Source organism: Salmo trutta, chromosome 23, assembly GCF_901001165.1.
Source record: "Salmo trutta chromosome 23, fSalTru1.1, whole genome shotgun sequence".
NCBI classification, from domain to species: Eukaryota; Metazoa; Chordata; class Actinopteri; order Salmoniformes; family Salmonidae; genus Salmo; species Salmo trutta.
Window position 1 is genome coordinate 20,353,856 of NC_042979.1, and position 17,116 is coordinate 20,370,971.

General features: G+C 39.9%; 1 protein-coding gene across 3 annotated transcripts in view; it reads right to left on the minus strand.

Annotated features, from left to right (window-relative positions):
• LOC115159545 (zinc finger protein 618) overlaps window positions 1–14,165 on the minus strand; it is a 39,540-nt gene extending 25,375 nt beyond the window's left edge. For 2 of the 3 annotated variants that reach the window (XM_029709366.1, XM_029709363.1), the window contains exons 1-4: window positions 13,695–14,164; window positions 8,981–9,071; window positions 1,494–1,771; window positions 747–824 (exon numbers count right to left, since the gene is read on the minus strand). In XM_029709366.1, coding sequence (XP_029565226.1) covers window positions 747–824; window positions 1,494–1,740 — 325 coding nt within the window. In that variant the 5' untranslated portion in view covers window positions 1,741–1,771; window positions 8,981–9,071; window positions 13,695–14,164. Of the gene's footprint in view, window positions 1–746; window positions 825–1,493; window positions 1,772–8,980; window positions 9,072–13,694 lie in introns of all 3 variants that reach the window. The other variant, XM_029709365.1, reaches the window with a different exon arrangement.
• Window positions 14,166–17,116: the final 2,951 nt, after the last annotated feature.

Below are 17,116 nucleotides of genomic sequence, written 5' to 3' on the forward strand. Positions count from 1 at the left end.
TCACATGAAAGATAATGGATTCAGAAAGGAAAGTAGGGACTACTTGAAAAGTATTAGCAGATGAATGCAGCTGACAAGTTAGAGGGCAACTCCACCATTTTAACTTCACCATACCAGTGTCTAAATATGGGAAATCCCCACAGTTCTATGTTTTGTAGAACAAAATATAAAAGTAAAATGGTTCTACCCAATGACATCAAAAGTTAAAACAAATTTTCACGGTGACGTGGGGAGCAAAAAAATACCCTCCATCTGGCTAGAAACTCGTTGGGAGGTTTTGAAAATCTCACACCCTTTCTTGTTTCAGCATGACAATGCCCCTGTGCACAAAGCAAGAGCCATACAGAAATGGTTTGTTGAGATCAATGTGGAAGAACTTGACTGGCCGGCACAGAGCTCTGACCTCAACCCCACCAAAACCCTTTGGGATGAATTGGAATGCCAACTCCGAGCCAGGTCTAATCACCCAACATCAGTACCTGACCTCACCAATGCTCTTGTGGCTGAAGGAAAGCAAGACCCTGCAGCAATGTTACAACATCAGGTGGAAAACCTTCCCAGAAGAGTGGAGGCTGTTATAGCAGCCAAGGGGGGGGGGAGGGACCAACTCCATATTAATGCCCATGATTTTAGAATGAGCTGTACGACGAGCAGGTGTCCGCATACCTTTGATCATGTAGTGTATCAAACAATTCCCATGTCGCCACACAAAGAAGCCTTAGTGTTTCAGGGTAGGCCTTCCTTACCTCTGTGTGCACGGACATGTGTTTGAAAGCAGTTGTAGTACTTGTATTTCTTCCCACAAATCCCGCAAACGTAGGAGCCTGTATGAGAGAGCAAAAGCAAAATAGAGAGCGCTGCAAAAGCTACAAGAGTTAACTGCATCGATAACATTGGTGTGTAACAACATGAGACTTAACCAAGACAAACCTTGTGCAATCATTTAAGACTGTAAAATAGGTGACCAGTCCTGATTCACATGTATTTATCAATACATTACATGGTCAGACAGTTACGACATAATGTCCTAATAATTACCCTTTCTTCTAAATAGGTACAGAAATGTACCGGTTTCCTAGCATGTAATTTCACAGTAAATACCAGCTGAGATAGTTAATATTCAATGTCAGGAGGCCAGTGTGAATGAGGGCAGGCTGTGAATGGGGTGAGGTAGCTAATGACAGGTGCAAAACAGTTTTGTGTAACGAACCCAGAGGTTGGGACTAGGTAAAAAGGAAGCAGCTGAGATGAGGACATCTGCATGGCCGGGTGCAGGTGCACAGGTTTGGAAGAAGACAGATACAGAGGGAGAAGTTAAAATGACAGGTGCATGATGGAGAGAGTGGATGCGTTCGATTTGCATCACCCGGTTTTCCATCATGGTCTAAAATGTGCAAACTCCAACAACCTGGAGCACAGATGGCGATGCAAAATGAACATGCCCATTGTGTGTGGAGTGGGAGGTGACATGTTGGGGGGGGGGGGGGTCGTACCCTGGGTCTGGTCATTGCGCGACCTTCCTCCTCCTCCTCCTGCTGCTGCTGCTCCTCCTCCGAGGACCACACAGATCTCGGCTGGCACATCTTTCCCGTTACTGGCTCCCTGCATGTCAGGCTCCTTCTTTAACGTTACCGGGACAGTAAGGGTGGCGGTGGTGGTAGGGGAGGGGCCATCTGGGACTGCACCCCCCGCGTCAACCTGCTCCTGTCCAGGATTGGTGGGCACCTCCTGAGCACTCATGGCTGACTGCTCAGGGCCAGCGCTCCTGGGACTGTGAGTGAGTGCAACAGACAGCCAGGCAAAAGGTAGGAGAAGGAGGACGAAACAAAACAAGTCAAAATTACTAATACAACTCTCAAGAAACAGCAGCCTTCCTTTGAAACGGGTGCAGTTCAAATACAGCAAGGGATAACATCAAGAAATGTTACTCTGACAAACCATCTCTTTAGCCAGTTCTAAAGCAAGGCACTTGACACTCAGACTGCCATATGCCTGTCCAAGGTATATCAAAAGGTTAGAGGTAGTCTGGCATACCAATGAGAGAAAGTGCAATTTAATGGGTTTATAAATTGTCTCCATAAGGACATTATTTAGGACATTGCCTAGTTAAATAAATTTTAAAAACAAAACAATATTTCAATACCATATCTCTACTCGTGACAAATGTTGTTTGTCCAAAATAGGAGGGGAATAGATGGGAGATATGCATTATTACCCATTATCTGCCCTACAGTGCAGTGCTTCATTTTGTATGAGTGACCTTTGTTGACAATAAATCCACAGCACCCAGGTGTTCTAATTCCAGAAAAATCCAAATTACCCAGCCTTCTACAGTAAGTACCATTGTACACTAGGACTATAATGAGGGGCTCAAATAAAGTAAAATGCAACCAAGCAAATCAGAGTTATAACCAGGATGACAGATTTTTGGTGTAAAGAGAAATTACCTTTCATGGGCAACACCTTTTCTTGGAAGGGATAACTGATTGACATTGGCACTAATGATTAAAACAGATCATAGTTACATGGACAGCTGTTGTCCCCAAAAATACAGCATTGCTATGTTTGTTTGTCACCCTAAATATGATTGTGCAGAACTTTCAGATTCCTAAGCTGTGGAGGGAGTATTTTTGGATGGCAATGAGTTAGTCAGGAGTTACTTAGAAAGCTGGCAATATCGTAAAAGGGTATTGGTTCAATAGAATGATGTGTGGTAGGAGGGAAGAAGCTCCTTGCAAGTAGGCTAGTCATTAAAACCTTAAACAATTCCCAGTTACTCCAACTTTGTTAAATATTAATTTTAAAAAAAAGGTGTTACCTGCTCCATTGTTTCATGCCCCATTTCTGCAATCTAGCCTACATTGGTTTGTCGTGGTAGGGAAAACGTTCCTAATCTGCTAGAGAAATGGCAGAACCTCCATGTTTTTCATATCAGCATGGGTGCAACAGTTTAAGGGGCTGATGCTATACTAACCTCATATAGTATTAGAATAAATGCAAAACGATTAACCACCTCAGACATCTATTAGCCTACTTGATAAAATGATGCATGCAAAGAAATATAGCTAGCCGACAATGTAAATATTGGAAATTCTAATCTCCCTCAAAAGAGGCCAATTCAACAAGCCTGGGCAGATTGGAGGCCATAAAAGCTAATTTGGGAAGCGAAGGGAACGGCTGAGTGTTCATTTCAGCAGCAGCCGTGTCACGGCCATGCGCCATGTTGTGTTGGAAATTATGACAAGAGCTTTTTATTTTTATTTTTTTTACAAAAACAGCCCCATCAGGAACAGGTGGGGGCAGGAAGCTACATGGAGGGGAATATCAGCCGAGAGGAAAAAGCAGAAAAGTGAAATCCCTCTCAGAGCTGGACATGATTGGATTTCATACCCTAATGGCAGAATGTGATTAATTTCTCCACAAAATTCCTTTTAGCACACGTAGGCATTAATGCTGTGCTGCTTGTTCGGCTGCTATGCAATTGTGAGTTAGCCCAGTCTATTTGTGTTTGCTTCTGTGCTGGAACCACCATGTAATAAATCTAATCAAGCTTGTGAAATCTCATGGTGGAAAGCAAAACAAACCACATTTTACAAAACATTATGCCATTTCAGGGAATTTCTCTCATAAGCCACACAATGAGTTATTTTCACCTGCATATATAAATATGAGAAATAACCTAATTTATAGGCCTCATGTAGGCCTAATTTGGTTATTCCATTTCATCACTGTTTAAATAATTCCATCACATAACTAGAGGCATGATAGTCACATGACATTTTCCTCTACATTCAAAATGGAGGATTTAGACCTCTTGCTATTCACATTATGGAATTTGACAATATCCTTTCCAAGATTCAATATCAGGAACAAAAACATACCACAGAATGTGTCCAAATAATCTAATGCTGTGAAACAGAATTGAAGCTAACTCCAACATGGTGTCGGTAAGCACACTGAACACAGCCTGGAAATAGCATTCATGGACATAGACAAATGAATTCTGGGATGGCAAGGCAGCATTGATCCCCCCCCCCCAATTTGGTTGAAATGGATGAAAAATCAATCAATGGCCAAAAGGTCAGGTATTGAGCACATTTCTCATGCCTTAGTACAGCCCATTACATAAGGTTTTGCTAAAATGGACACTAAAAAAGGTAAATTCACCCTGAGAGGAGAAAAAGGGAATCAAATGAATACTAAAGAATTTACCCATTCAAATTCTTGAACAAATGCTTGCTTTGGGCTTCTAACTAGGTCAAATTCTGTCAGGAATCTCAGAATTTCGATGAATTGTTTTGGCACCCATAGAACGTTTCCATTGAGTATAACTCATGTATATAGAATGGATACCCTGCAAACAAAATGGCTTGCTGTATCTTATTGAATTGAAAATGTGAAACAACCATCTTTTATTGATCATAAATTATTTCTGTTGCATCTATAAAAAAAATCCCCATCAATGTTTTTCAACCTTGTTTTGACACAAAACACCAATGATATTCCTATTTAATAAAACGTTAAAATAAATATGTCATGGTTAAAATGTTTCTATTTCATGGCTGATAGGAAAAATGGCCATGAAATAGGAACACATGACCAGATCCTTCTGAAAATGTATTAACAAAATAAATAAACATGTGAGGCCCCTGGCAATTCCCAGCCCTAATACAATAGTCATTTGAACATTTTATTACAAACTGAAATTCCTTGGATAAAAGCAGCATTAATACAAGCTGAAGGTTTTTTGGGGGCAATAGGCACTGTGTGTATGTGAGACTGCATGTTATGAAAATAGTTTAGCTTGAAACTAAACCATTTGAATAGACTGCTTTCCTTAATATTGAGGGCAGTGGTTCAGTTAATGTCATTGCATGGATATTAAACATATTGTGCTGGACTACAGCCCTAAGCGAATCAGTCTCAATGCTAGCGATGTCGGAAAGGTCAACATTGGAGGGGAACTAAATAAATTAATATTTCTAACAGTACTGATTTGTCAAGATACTTTAAAAATACTAGGCAATATGTGGAAAGTACATGGGCTAATACCAGAACAAATTACAGTGCCTTCAGAAAGTATTCATACCCCTTAACTTCTCTAGGGTAGGGGACAGTATATTGACGTCCGGATGAAAGGCGTGCCCGTAGTAAACTGCCTACTACTCAGGCTCAGAAGGTAGGATATGCATATTATTAGTAGATTTGGATAGAAAACTCTAGTTTCTAAAACTGTTTGAATGATGTCTGTGTATAACAGAACTCAAATGGCTGGCAAAAACCGGAGAAAAATCCAACCAGGAAGTGTGGAAATCTGAGGTTTGTAGTTTAAGTGATTGCCTATACAGTGACTTAGGGTTAATTTTGCACTTCCTAAGGCTTCCACTAGATGTCAGTCTTTAGAACCTTGTTTCATGCTTCTAATGTTACTGGGGAGAGAATAAGAGCGGACTCAACAAATGGACTGCCTGAGGCCAATGAGTTGTTTACTGCGAGATCACGCAGGCGCGCCGTTCCTTCTTTTTCCTCTGTAATGAATACGCCATTGTCCGGTTGGAATATTATTGAATATTTATGATAAAAAGACCCTAAGGATTGATTGTAAACATCGTTTGACATGTTTCTACAAACGGTAATGGAACTTTGACTTTTCGTCTAGGGTTTTGCGCTCGCGCATCGTGCCTTTGGAATAGTGATCTGAACACGCGAACAAAACGGAGGTATTTGGACATAAATATGGAGTTTATCGAACATTTCTTATGGAAGTGGGAGTCCTGGGAGTGCATTCCGACGAAGATCAGCAAAGGTAAGTGAAGATTTATAATACTATTTCTGAGTTTTGTTGACTACAGATCTTGGCGGGTAACTGTATAGCTTGCTTTGATGGCTGAGCTCTGTACTCAGAATATTGAACAATGTGCTTTCGCCGTAAAGCTATTTTGAAATCTGACATAGCGGTTGCATTAAGGAGAAGTGTATCTATAATTCTTTCAATAACTGTTGTAAATTTTATCAACGTTTATGATGAGTATTTTTGTAAATTGATGTGCTCATTCTACTGGAAGTTTTGGAGGCAAAACATTTTCTGAACATCACGCGCCAATGTAAAATTGGGTTTTTGGATACAAATATGAACTTTATCAAACAAAACATACCTGTATTGTGTAACATTGAGTCCTGGGAGTGTCATCTGATGAAGATCGTCAAAGGTTAGTGATTACTTTTAGCTGTATTTCTGTGATGCCTCTCCTTGCTTGGAAAATGGCTGTGTGGTATTTCTAGCTAGCGTCCCACATTACCCAGAGAGGTTAACTTATTCCACATTTTGTTAAGGTTCTGAATTCTGGATTAGATAGATGTTTTTTCTTACCCATATACACACAATGCCCCATAATGACAAATTGAAAACATGTTGAGAAATTTGTGCACATTTATAGAAAATGAAACAGACCTATTCACACCCCTGAGTCAATACTTTGTAAAGCACCTTTGGCGGTGATTTCTAGCTTTGAGTCGCCTTGGGTATGTCCGTTTAAGCGTTGCACATCTGGATTTGGGGATTTTCTCCCATTGTTCCTTGCAGATTTTCCCAAGCTCTGTTAAGTTAAATGGGGAGCGGCGGTGAACAGCAATCTTCAAGTCTTTGCACAGATTTTCTAATGGGATTCAAGTCTGGGCTTTGGCTGGGCCACTCAAGGACTTTCGCATTCTTGTTCTAAAGCCATTCCAGCATTGCTTTGGCTGTATGCTTAGAGTCATTGTCCTGTTGGAGCATAGACGGGGGGGTTTAAGGTCGTTTGCACTCTGAAGCAAGTTCTCGTCAAGGATTTGCCGTATTTGGTCCATTCATTGTTCCCTTTAGTCTTACCAGTCTCCCAGTCCCTGCCGCTGAAAAGCATTCCCATAGCATGATGCTGCCAGCACCATGCTTCACTGTGCTTCAGCACAGTAAGGATGGTGTTAGGCGGATGATGAGCTGTGCCTGGTTCTCCAGACGTAGCACTTTGCATTCAGGCCATTGACATTTGTCTCATCAGACCACAGAATCTTATGCCTTATGATCTCAGTCTTTCACATGCCATTTTGCAAACTCCAGACGTGCTGTCATGTGCCTTTTTCTCAGGAGTGGCTTCCATCTCGACTGTATAGCCCAGATTGGTGAAGTGCTGTAGAGACTGTGGTGCTCCTGGCAGGTTCTCCCATCTCAGCCAAGGAACTCCACTTCTGTCAGTGGTCATTGGGTTCTTGGTCACCTCCCTGACCAAGGTCCTTCTTGCCCAGTTTAGTCAGATGGCCAGCTCTAGGCAGAGTCTGGGTAGTTCCATAATTTTTTCCATTTCCCACTGACTGAGACAACTGTGGTCTTGGAAACTTTCAACACTCTAGAAATTGTTTTATACCCTTACCCAGATATGCCTCATCACAATTCTCAGAGATCTATGGACAGTTCCTTGGACTTCATGGTACGGTTTTTGCTCTGACATGTACTGTCAACTGTGGAACTTACATAGGAACACACCTGTCTTTCTAAATCATGTCCAAACAATTTAATTGGCTTGACTCCAATCAAGAGTGCAGAGACATCTAAAAGGACGATGAAGAGAAATTGGATGCACCGGACCTCAATTTGGAGTGTCATAGCAAAGGGGTGTGAATACGTATGTAAATTAGATCAATACATTGGTTTGCTATATTCCTGCTATGCAGAGAGGAGTATCAGAGTAGAATATTATCTGCCACAGGGATGAACAAATCCTATTTCAGCCTGAATGCTTTCCCCCTCTCCTTAAAATCAGAAGCACATTTTCCTAGCCTCCTCTGTGTAATGTCTCTCAAAATTGCTTCCAACCAACGATTTCAAAAAAGCAATAATGCAGAGAAATGGGAGAATATCCCCCCCCTTCCTACATTTCCTTCTATTAGCCGGAAAGGTATAGAAACAGAACTGCGTGAACTCTTGAAATTACATCCGCATGCAGTCCGAAACCCCATAAAACCTTTTCAATTTATATGTTAATGCTGTGAATTAAAATTTAATAACTAGATATTGAAAAGTGGCCTTGAATTATACAAAAAATAAATCCTGAAAGAGCAGCCCTAAAATTTGAAATTCAGGGCAGCATCCGGTCTGCCGCTAAGCCCTTGCACACTGGCAGATTTTTTTTATTTTAGTGAAAATCTAAATTGCAGTGCAGTCTGAGGTCTGGTAAACCTGCTCCTTTGTGATTTATGGATTCATTAGAGCAAGAGAAGACCCCCCCTTCACAGAAATTAGATTTTCCTTTGTAAAAAATGTATATATTTTTTAAAGGCAAATTGAGCTCTGAAACATTTAGAAAACTGACAAAAACACCCTATGTGCATATAACCACAAAGACGGCCCTTAAATCATCTTTGCTGCAGCAATTGAACGTCCCTGTGCATTATTCATGAGACCAATAAGGTCCATTTTAAGTAGAGAAGGGGAGAGAAATATGCACAGAATGCACATATTCCACCAAATGCCAAAAGCTCTTCATGTAGCCGTCCAAACCTGAAATACCATCCTGCTGGCCCTAATTTGAGTGGTATCATTTTCAGAGATTTATCAGGACAACAATGCTTATATAAGGAAGGTAAATATTGATACATTTAGCAGATTTGGACGGAAGCCAAAAAATAAACACTATCAACTACAATTGCTTAACTTTTGCAGCTCTCAGCAAGAACATCAGAAGGATTACATCTATCTGCATTCCAACAAGGTCTACTGAACGACAGGTATGCCTACATAATGTTTGTGACTGCACTCTAGACAATAGAAATAAATGACACCAAGTCCTTGCTAGTGATATATGGTCTAGGGAGGCCTTCATGTATTGTTATGAACTGACAAGATGGTTTACTATCTCGTTGTCCATCTTTCTTTCCAGACCTATTGAGTTGTTTTAATTGGGCTGGCAGATATTTTTTGGTTCACAAGCAGACCAGGACATCCTACCTCTTGGTGATCAGTGCCTGAAGGTGCAAACAGCCCTGTCCTGCTCAGTCTTCGGTCTCCCCTCTTGCAGAGTCCCGCAAGCCAGTGTGACCTGGTTGGGTAGAGTGTTTAGGTCTGAGAAGGTGTCAAACTACTATGAATCCACACACAAAAGTTAGTAAAAATAAAGAAACCCTGGTGTTCTATCTTCTACATTGTAAAATAGTAAAGACATCAAAACTATGAAACATATGGAATCATGTAGTAACCCCCCCAAAAAAGTGTTAAATCAAAATATATTTTATATTTGAAATTCTTCAAAAGTAGCCACCCTCTGCCTTGACAGCTTTGCACACACTTGGCATTCTCTCAACCGGCCTCATGAGGTAGTCACCTGGAATGCATTTCAATGAACAGGTGTGCCTTGTTAAATGTTAATTTGTGGAATTTCTTTCCTTCTCAATGCGTTTGAGCCAATCAGTTGTGTTGTGACAAGGTAAGGGGGTATACAGAAGATAGCCCTATTGGTAAAATACCAAGTCCATATTATGGCAAGAACAGCTCAAATAAGAAAAGAGAAATGACAGTCCATCATTACTTTAAGACATGAAGGTCAGGCAAACCAAAAACAAAAAAAAGTACAGTCGCAAAAACAATCAAGCGTTATGATGAAACTGGCTCTCATGAGGACCGTCACAGGAAAGGAAGACCCAGGTTGCGGTCAAAACACACCCCATCCCCTCAGCCCTCAAATTAAGGGGACACTTCTGATGACGTATCATGACGTCTGACGAGTATACACTTGTAGGGCAAGGGAAGAGGGAAGGAAGGAATGATAAATAAAAATGGACCACCCTTTGCCATTAATTCGTCACTCGTCCATCCCGCGATGATTGTTTTTTCAGCTACCGGTAGCTTGTGGGTGCTTTATAGGCACTACAGTCAATTATGAATGCAGGTCTACTTATAGTAAATATACGCCTACTGTATGATAGCTAGCAAATTAATTAGGTAACTAACATTAGCCTGCCTAGCTGGAACTTCAAGGAAAATGTTTTATTTCTACAATTTCCAAAAGATGACCAAACAAAAACATATTTACGAGACGCGTTTGTGCCGTCATGTGCATTAGTAGCACAATTTATAACTTATTTGCATTTGTTTTTACTTACACTTGTATGTTGACTTCTCCATTGATGTTGTTTAAGTTTCGCTGACTTTTCTTAGCTGATGTACAATCGTCACAAACTGAATTATGGGGAGTTTCGGGCCCCGGAGAGAACATAATTGTACACTCGCAAAGCCGACTAAAAACGAGGGCTGAGGGGCATACGTTGCAAATTTCCATTGCTTGGCTAATCATTTGGACCGCCCTCCAAGATGGCGACAGGGATTCCCCAAGGGCATAAGGCGAGGGTAAGTGGACAAGGGTGTGTCTTTTAAGTGTTTGGACCACAGCCCCAGAGTTACCTCTGCTGCAGAGGATAAGTTCATTAGTTACCAGCCTCAGAAATTGCAGCCCAAATAAATGCTTCAGAGTTCAAATAACAGACACATCAACTGTTCAGAGCAGACTGCGTCAATCAGGCATTCATGGTCAAATGGTTCCAAAGAAACCACTACTAAAGGACACCAATAAGAAGAGACTTGCTTGGGCCAAGAAACACAAGCAATGGACATTAGACTGGTGGAAATCTGTCCTTTGGTCTGATGAGTCCAAATTTTAGATTTTTGGTTCCAACCATCCTGTCTTTGTGAGACACAGTAAGTGAACAGATGATCTCCACATGTGTGGTTCTCACCGTGAAGCATGGAGGTGGAGTGATGGTGCTTTACTGGTGACACTGTCTTGATTTATTTAGAATTCAAGGCACACTTAACAAGCATGGCTACCACAGCATTCTGCAGCGATACACCATTCCATCTGGTTTGAGCTTAGTGGGACTATCATTTGTTTTTCAACAGGACAATGACCCAACACACCTCCAGGCTGTGTAAGGGCTATTTGACCAAGGAGCGTGATGGAGTGCTGCATCAGATGACCTGGCCTCCACAATCACCCGACCTCAACCCAATTGAGATGGTTTGGGATGAGTTAGACCGCAGAGTGAAGGAAAAGCAGCCAACAAGTGCCCCACATGTGGGAACTCCTTCAAGACTGTTTGAAAAGCATTTCAGGTGAAGCTGGATGAGAGAATGCCAAGAGTGTGCAAAGGTAAAGTGGCTACCTTGAAGAATCTCAAATATATTTGATTTGTTTAACACTTTTTTGGTTACTACATGATTCCATGTGTTATTTTATAGTTTTGAGGTCTTCACCATTATTCTGCAATGTAGAAAATAGTAAAAAATAATAATAAAATTGAATGAGTAGGTGTGTCCAAACTTCTGAGACTGGTACTATATATGCCTTTCACTTCAATGCAACCTTCCTCCAAAGCAAATCCTAAATGCATTTTATTACTTGGCTGCTCTGACATTTAATAATAAATAATAATAAACATTCTGTCATTCATACATTCATGGTCTTCTATTAAAAACATGGAATTTCCTAATGTAATTCATAGCCTGCATTTGATTACACTGAATGTGGAGGGAAAAGGTCAGGGTTCCAATTTAGCATACACACCAAATAAATTCCACCAACACTTCAAATTCATACTACAGTTCTGAAGGTCAGCTTCAAAATTAACAAAGTAAAATGGCTCGGCCAGATCTACTTACAATGGCAAACCACGCAAGACAGAAAATTGTTTCGCGTCTACAAGATTGTAAAAAGCAGAGATTGGTAATGATTGTTTTTCCTTTTCTTAAAACGTGTCACCTCTGTCCTCCTCTGCATTTGTCCTCTTTCGTGTACTGTTCCCTTTTGTTTGGTCAGGGTTTTCTTCCCCCCCTAAGTTTAGACGCATAACAAGTCCAGTGCATTCCTTGTTTACCATGTTTCACCATTTGAGCAGGCCATGAATTCGCTCTATCATTTCTCAAAATACAAAAAAAACTAATTGAATATGACCAACCTTCACCTTTCAAACAATGCATTTCTATTGTTTATGGCAAAGGGAATTCTTATAGAAGAATCTTAGAATGGGAGACATGCAGAATCTCTTGAATGTACAGTGGTGTTTTCCATCTCTTTACCCCCTCTTCTAATGTACATCTAAGGGCTTAGATATGTCATACACCGTCACCATTTCTTTAATAGTATGGAAATGCAGAACAAGCCGACGGATTAGGCTGATTGTTACTTTATTTGGTAGCCTACTAAACACCTCTTCACAGTTACCAGCAACATCAGAGAGGATGTTAGTAGTATTAAAGCCATATTATAAACTGGGTGGTCCGAGCCCGCATGCTGATTGGCTGACAGCCATGGTATATCAGACCGTATACCACAGTATGACAAAACAATTATTTTTACTGCTCTAATTATGTTGGTAACCAGTTTATAATAGCAATAAGGCACCTCGGGGGTTTTGATATGTGGCCAATATACCACGGCTAAGGGCTGTGTCCAGGCACTCTGCATTGCTTTGTGCGTAAGAACAGCCCTTAGCTCCTTATTGCTTAAAATCCACCATCTCAACAGCCAGGCCCTGCCTGCCACTGTTTGGTAAAGCTGGGTGGGACTTGGTAAATGTAACCACTCAAATGCATCTAAACTGTAGAAACAAGGATTAGTTCTAAACTGATTTTGAAGCTATAGCCTACATTGTTGTCAAATGACAAACACATCAACAATGGATTAATACGGCCTAGATCTTGGGTTATGATTGGGCAACAGTTTCACTGTAATATAATGAATTTATTATTTATTATTTTAAGTAGGCGCCTGCTAATTAGTAAAGTATTTGAATTATGGACATATTGTTACTATTAAACAAAATAGTCCAAACTGAGATAAGACGTTAAAATGAGTTGACACACCCTGATTCAAACTGTAGCCAACTCCTATCGTTGCTCTAACGGGTCCATAACTAACAGTCAAGGGACCTTATCATTGGCTACCAATGTAGCCTATTTTTTTTTTAAACACGTTCGACAAACAAACAAAAAAGTCACAAAACTAAAAGGTTCGAATAAAATGCTTAAACAAGCCAAATTAATTGGAATTTCTTAATTTCACAAAATAACCGCCAACAGGTGGCGCCAATTTCAAAATGAAATGAATTTAAATCCTACAACCATTTTGAAAACAGAAGTAGAAATTATATTCGAAATGGGAAAATTCTTCATATCGACCGATTGAAACGGAACCAAATAGCCTACCTTCGCTTTAACACAACAAACACTGACGACTCAATTGATGCGATTATAGAATGTGAGAGAAATTTGAAGCAAAATTCCCAAAACATGGCTGCAAGGTTGTGTTTTCAGATTGTTCTTCGTCCTTCATTTAACCACCACTGCTCATTTCCCACGCGCTTTTAAAGCAACATTTTACAAAGTATCACTGGGTTAATTAGCCAGTGTAGACAACTGAGTTTATTCAAACTTTCTTCGAAATCGCTGTCTAAAAATCAACAGATTATTTGCGACGGAAACTAAAGCCAGCACCCTTGCTTTTGATAAAGCTCACCAAACATGCATTAGCGTGAAAACCAATGGTGAAAACACACACCCTCACTAATTATGAAGACAGTCTAGAAAACTATCAACAACCGCGGCCTGTATAAAATTTACAAATTTTGGATTTCTAAATCAGAAAAAACGATTAAGAATGGTTTGACGTTACCTCCCAAAATGATGCAGCACATGCGAGTAGGATAGCTCGAGCTCCAAAATCCTCCTCGGACACCAAAGGTGACTGCACAACTAGCGCTTTGAAATACAAATTAGTTATTAATTCTCAAATTATCTAAACTAAAACTGCTTTATTTTCAAGATTGCAACCTTGACATCTTCCGGCATGAACCCGAGTGTATGATTGTGTTGACGAAGGTGCAGGCTAGTCCGCTCAGGCTCAGCTTTTGCAGTATTCAGGGTAGGCTATGCGTTGCGGTTTCTCCAGTGGAAATTTTCGCCGTCCGCCATCATACAAGGACAGATTCCGAAATTGCTACGCCTGCTAGTTATATCAAAATGATTCTGGGCAGAGTGAAAAAAGGTCGAACGACTGTAAAGTTGCGCAGGGAATTAGAGACTAGAAATCACATGCAGAATAACATTTCTGCATCTAATAATGTGAAAGTTGTATTGGAGTTGAAACAAGTAACAGCTTCATGACACACATGATTACAAATTATGTTGAATATTCTAAATATTCTGTGAATTGCACCCTTTGTCCATGTATTTCCAAATGATAGTCTATAAATCCATAAAACAGATTAGGATATTATGTTGTATATTTTGTCCCTCACGACATTTCTTTATTCAATAAAGTTGTCTATGTCTGAAATAAATATATATATATATATATATATATATATATATATATATAATTCAGACATACATACACACGTATGTGTAGTGATGTATTTTTTCACTGCTGTTGAAAAAAAACATACTATTAGCTTGCTAGGCTAATGAAACTAGATGAGAATTGCTGACTTCTTGGTTGGCCAACACTTTAGAAGATTTCCAATTCAAAGAGTATGCTGACCCTGCATTCATAACCAAGTGGGAAGGTGGTATTTGTAACATATGACTGAAATATCCACTTGAACGCCCCAACTGGTAATTACATCCCTGAGCTCTGACTTCTCCCCAATGCTGACATCACCTACTAAGGAATTTACCTTGATAACAGCATTTTTGGCAGTTAAATGCAACACAATATTATTTATAAAAAGCAATATATTAATATTGTTTTTGAACACCATTTTTTTTTTTTTACAAGCATGTACTTTTAGTTGATGAATGACAGCTTGTCCAAAGCCAAACGGCATTACTCAACAAGTTTAAAGCATGTGAATGCATCCAACTGGTAATTTCCACCTTCCCACTTAGTTATGAATGCTGCATTAGTTTCAGTCCAAATGAGGCTAAGTACATTTACAAATACATTTTAGTCATTTAGCAGACACTCTTATCAAGAGCAACTTACAGTAGTGAGTGCATACATATTCATTCATACTGGTCCCCCATGGGAATCAAACCGACAACCCTGGCGTTGCAAGTGCTATGCTCTACCAACTAAGCCACACACGAATGTACAAGGATAGTAGGCCTAGGCTGTGCTGCAAAATATTGTGTGCTTTAAATGCCAGGATGTCATGCTCATAGGGCTTTGTAATATACCAGCCTAGTCATGCCTAGCCAGAATTAGCTGCATACTTCAGGAACTAACTGAAATAAGACCCAATTTAACAATAGGCCTACCCTTTACACAAAAAAAATGTATAGTCTATTATGGCACTATATAGGCCTATTATTGTTATTATTACTAATGCACATTGTTTTATACCACAGCATTGTTAAAAACTTGATTTCACCATTGTGTGATCAACTGATCCTCTTATCTGTTTCTGTCTTTTCCCATTCCCTCTCTCCCTATCCCTCACTTTTTCCTCTACCTCTGAGGGCTTTTATTTGCAAAGTGAAGAATAAAATAGGCCTAAAAGCATTGGGCCTAAAAGTACTATGCCTGCGCCAACAGTACTTACAGTACAATATTTACAATAAACATGACAAATAAACTGAAACCAATCAATTCCATAATTTTAAATATGCATGCTTTCAGATTCAGTTTTAAAATTCAGTTCTCTAAATTCAAATTCAAAACCATAGGCAACACCCTGGGCGTATTGCATTCAAACCCTGGAATTAATGCAATATCGACCATATTGAAACTGAGTATATACATTTAATTGAATTTGAATATTAAAATTACTTGTTAAAACTGAATGCAATATTCATTCAGTTAATTAAGTTTCAAATCATGAAATACAAGTTCAATTTATTAACTTAATGATTCAATTTGCGCATAACAAATTTACATTTACTAAATTCAATTTATGTATCCAAGCACTGAACTAACTTAGCAAGGCCTCAGTAAGTGGAGCGTTCCTCTGCACGGGCGTTGCTGATGCCTGTTACATCTTACAACGCCTGGAAGGTATTTTAGGTAGCAGCTAACCACATCATCTCGATCAGTCAGTTGATGACACAGTCAATGAAGTGGCACACAACCATTGGTTGATGCATGCAACATCTGAGCAGGGGAACGCAACCATTGCCTTAGTAATCGCAACAGCAGGAACAACCCAACCTTCCCTGCCTGGCCACTACAGGGGTGTAATCATTACTCCAAACTGTTGAAAAAAGGTCCCTCCCGTTTGCTGAACCTGTTCAATAGAAACACTAGTCTGGAGTAATGGTTACACCCCAGATAAATGAGGGGTTTGAATTATTTGAAGACCTTTTCCCAATAATGTATTTCAGAATGTAACATTCCCTAGAGCTAGAAGACTCATCTATGTATCTGTGCCATTATAGCATCTGTGACAGAATTTTAAATGATTGGCTGATCCCTCCCACCCGGTTTGACAAGACTCCAACAGGGTCACCAGGAGGGATCAACCAATGAAGTAGGAAGTCCCACCCAGTTGACTGAGTTAAAATGGTGGAAGCCCTCAATTGCACTGCCCATGCTAATACAGCCTTTTGGCCACTAGAGGCCTCTATAATTTTCTATGGAACATACCAACATTTCAATTTCACCCGGTCAATCAACAGGTTGGCATCAACCCCAAACATTATATTGAGCTCTCAAACTTACTTCCGATTGCCTGTCACCATCTTTGACCTGGAAACATGAAGAACCACTCTATACAATTATAGGACAAACAAATCAGCATTTACATTAATTAGCTTAATTTTAGCATTTTATAACTCTATGGGATCGGTCCCCCCCCCCCCCCGCGCGCGGGACAGTTGAGCTAACGTAGGCTAATGTGATTAGCATGAGGTTATAAGTAACAAGAACATTTCCCAGGACATTAAAATGTGGGCATAAATCTTACATTCTTGTTAATCTAACTGCACTGTCCAATTTGCAGTAGCTATTGCAGTTAAAAAAATAACATGCTATTGTTTGAGGAGAGTGCACAGTTATGAACTTGAAAATGTATTAATAAACCAATTAGGCACATTTGGGAAGTCTTGATACAACATTTTGAACAGAAATGCAATGGTTCATTGAATCAGTCTAAAATG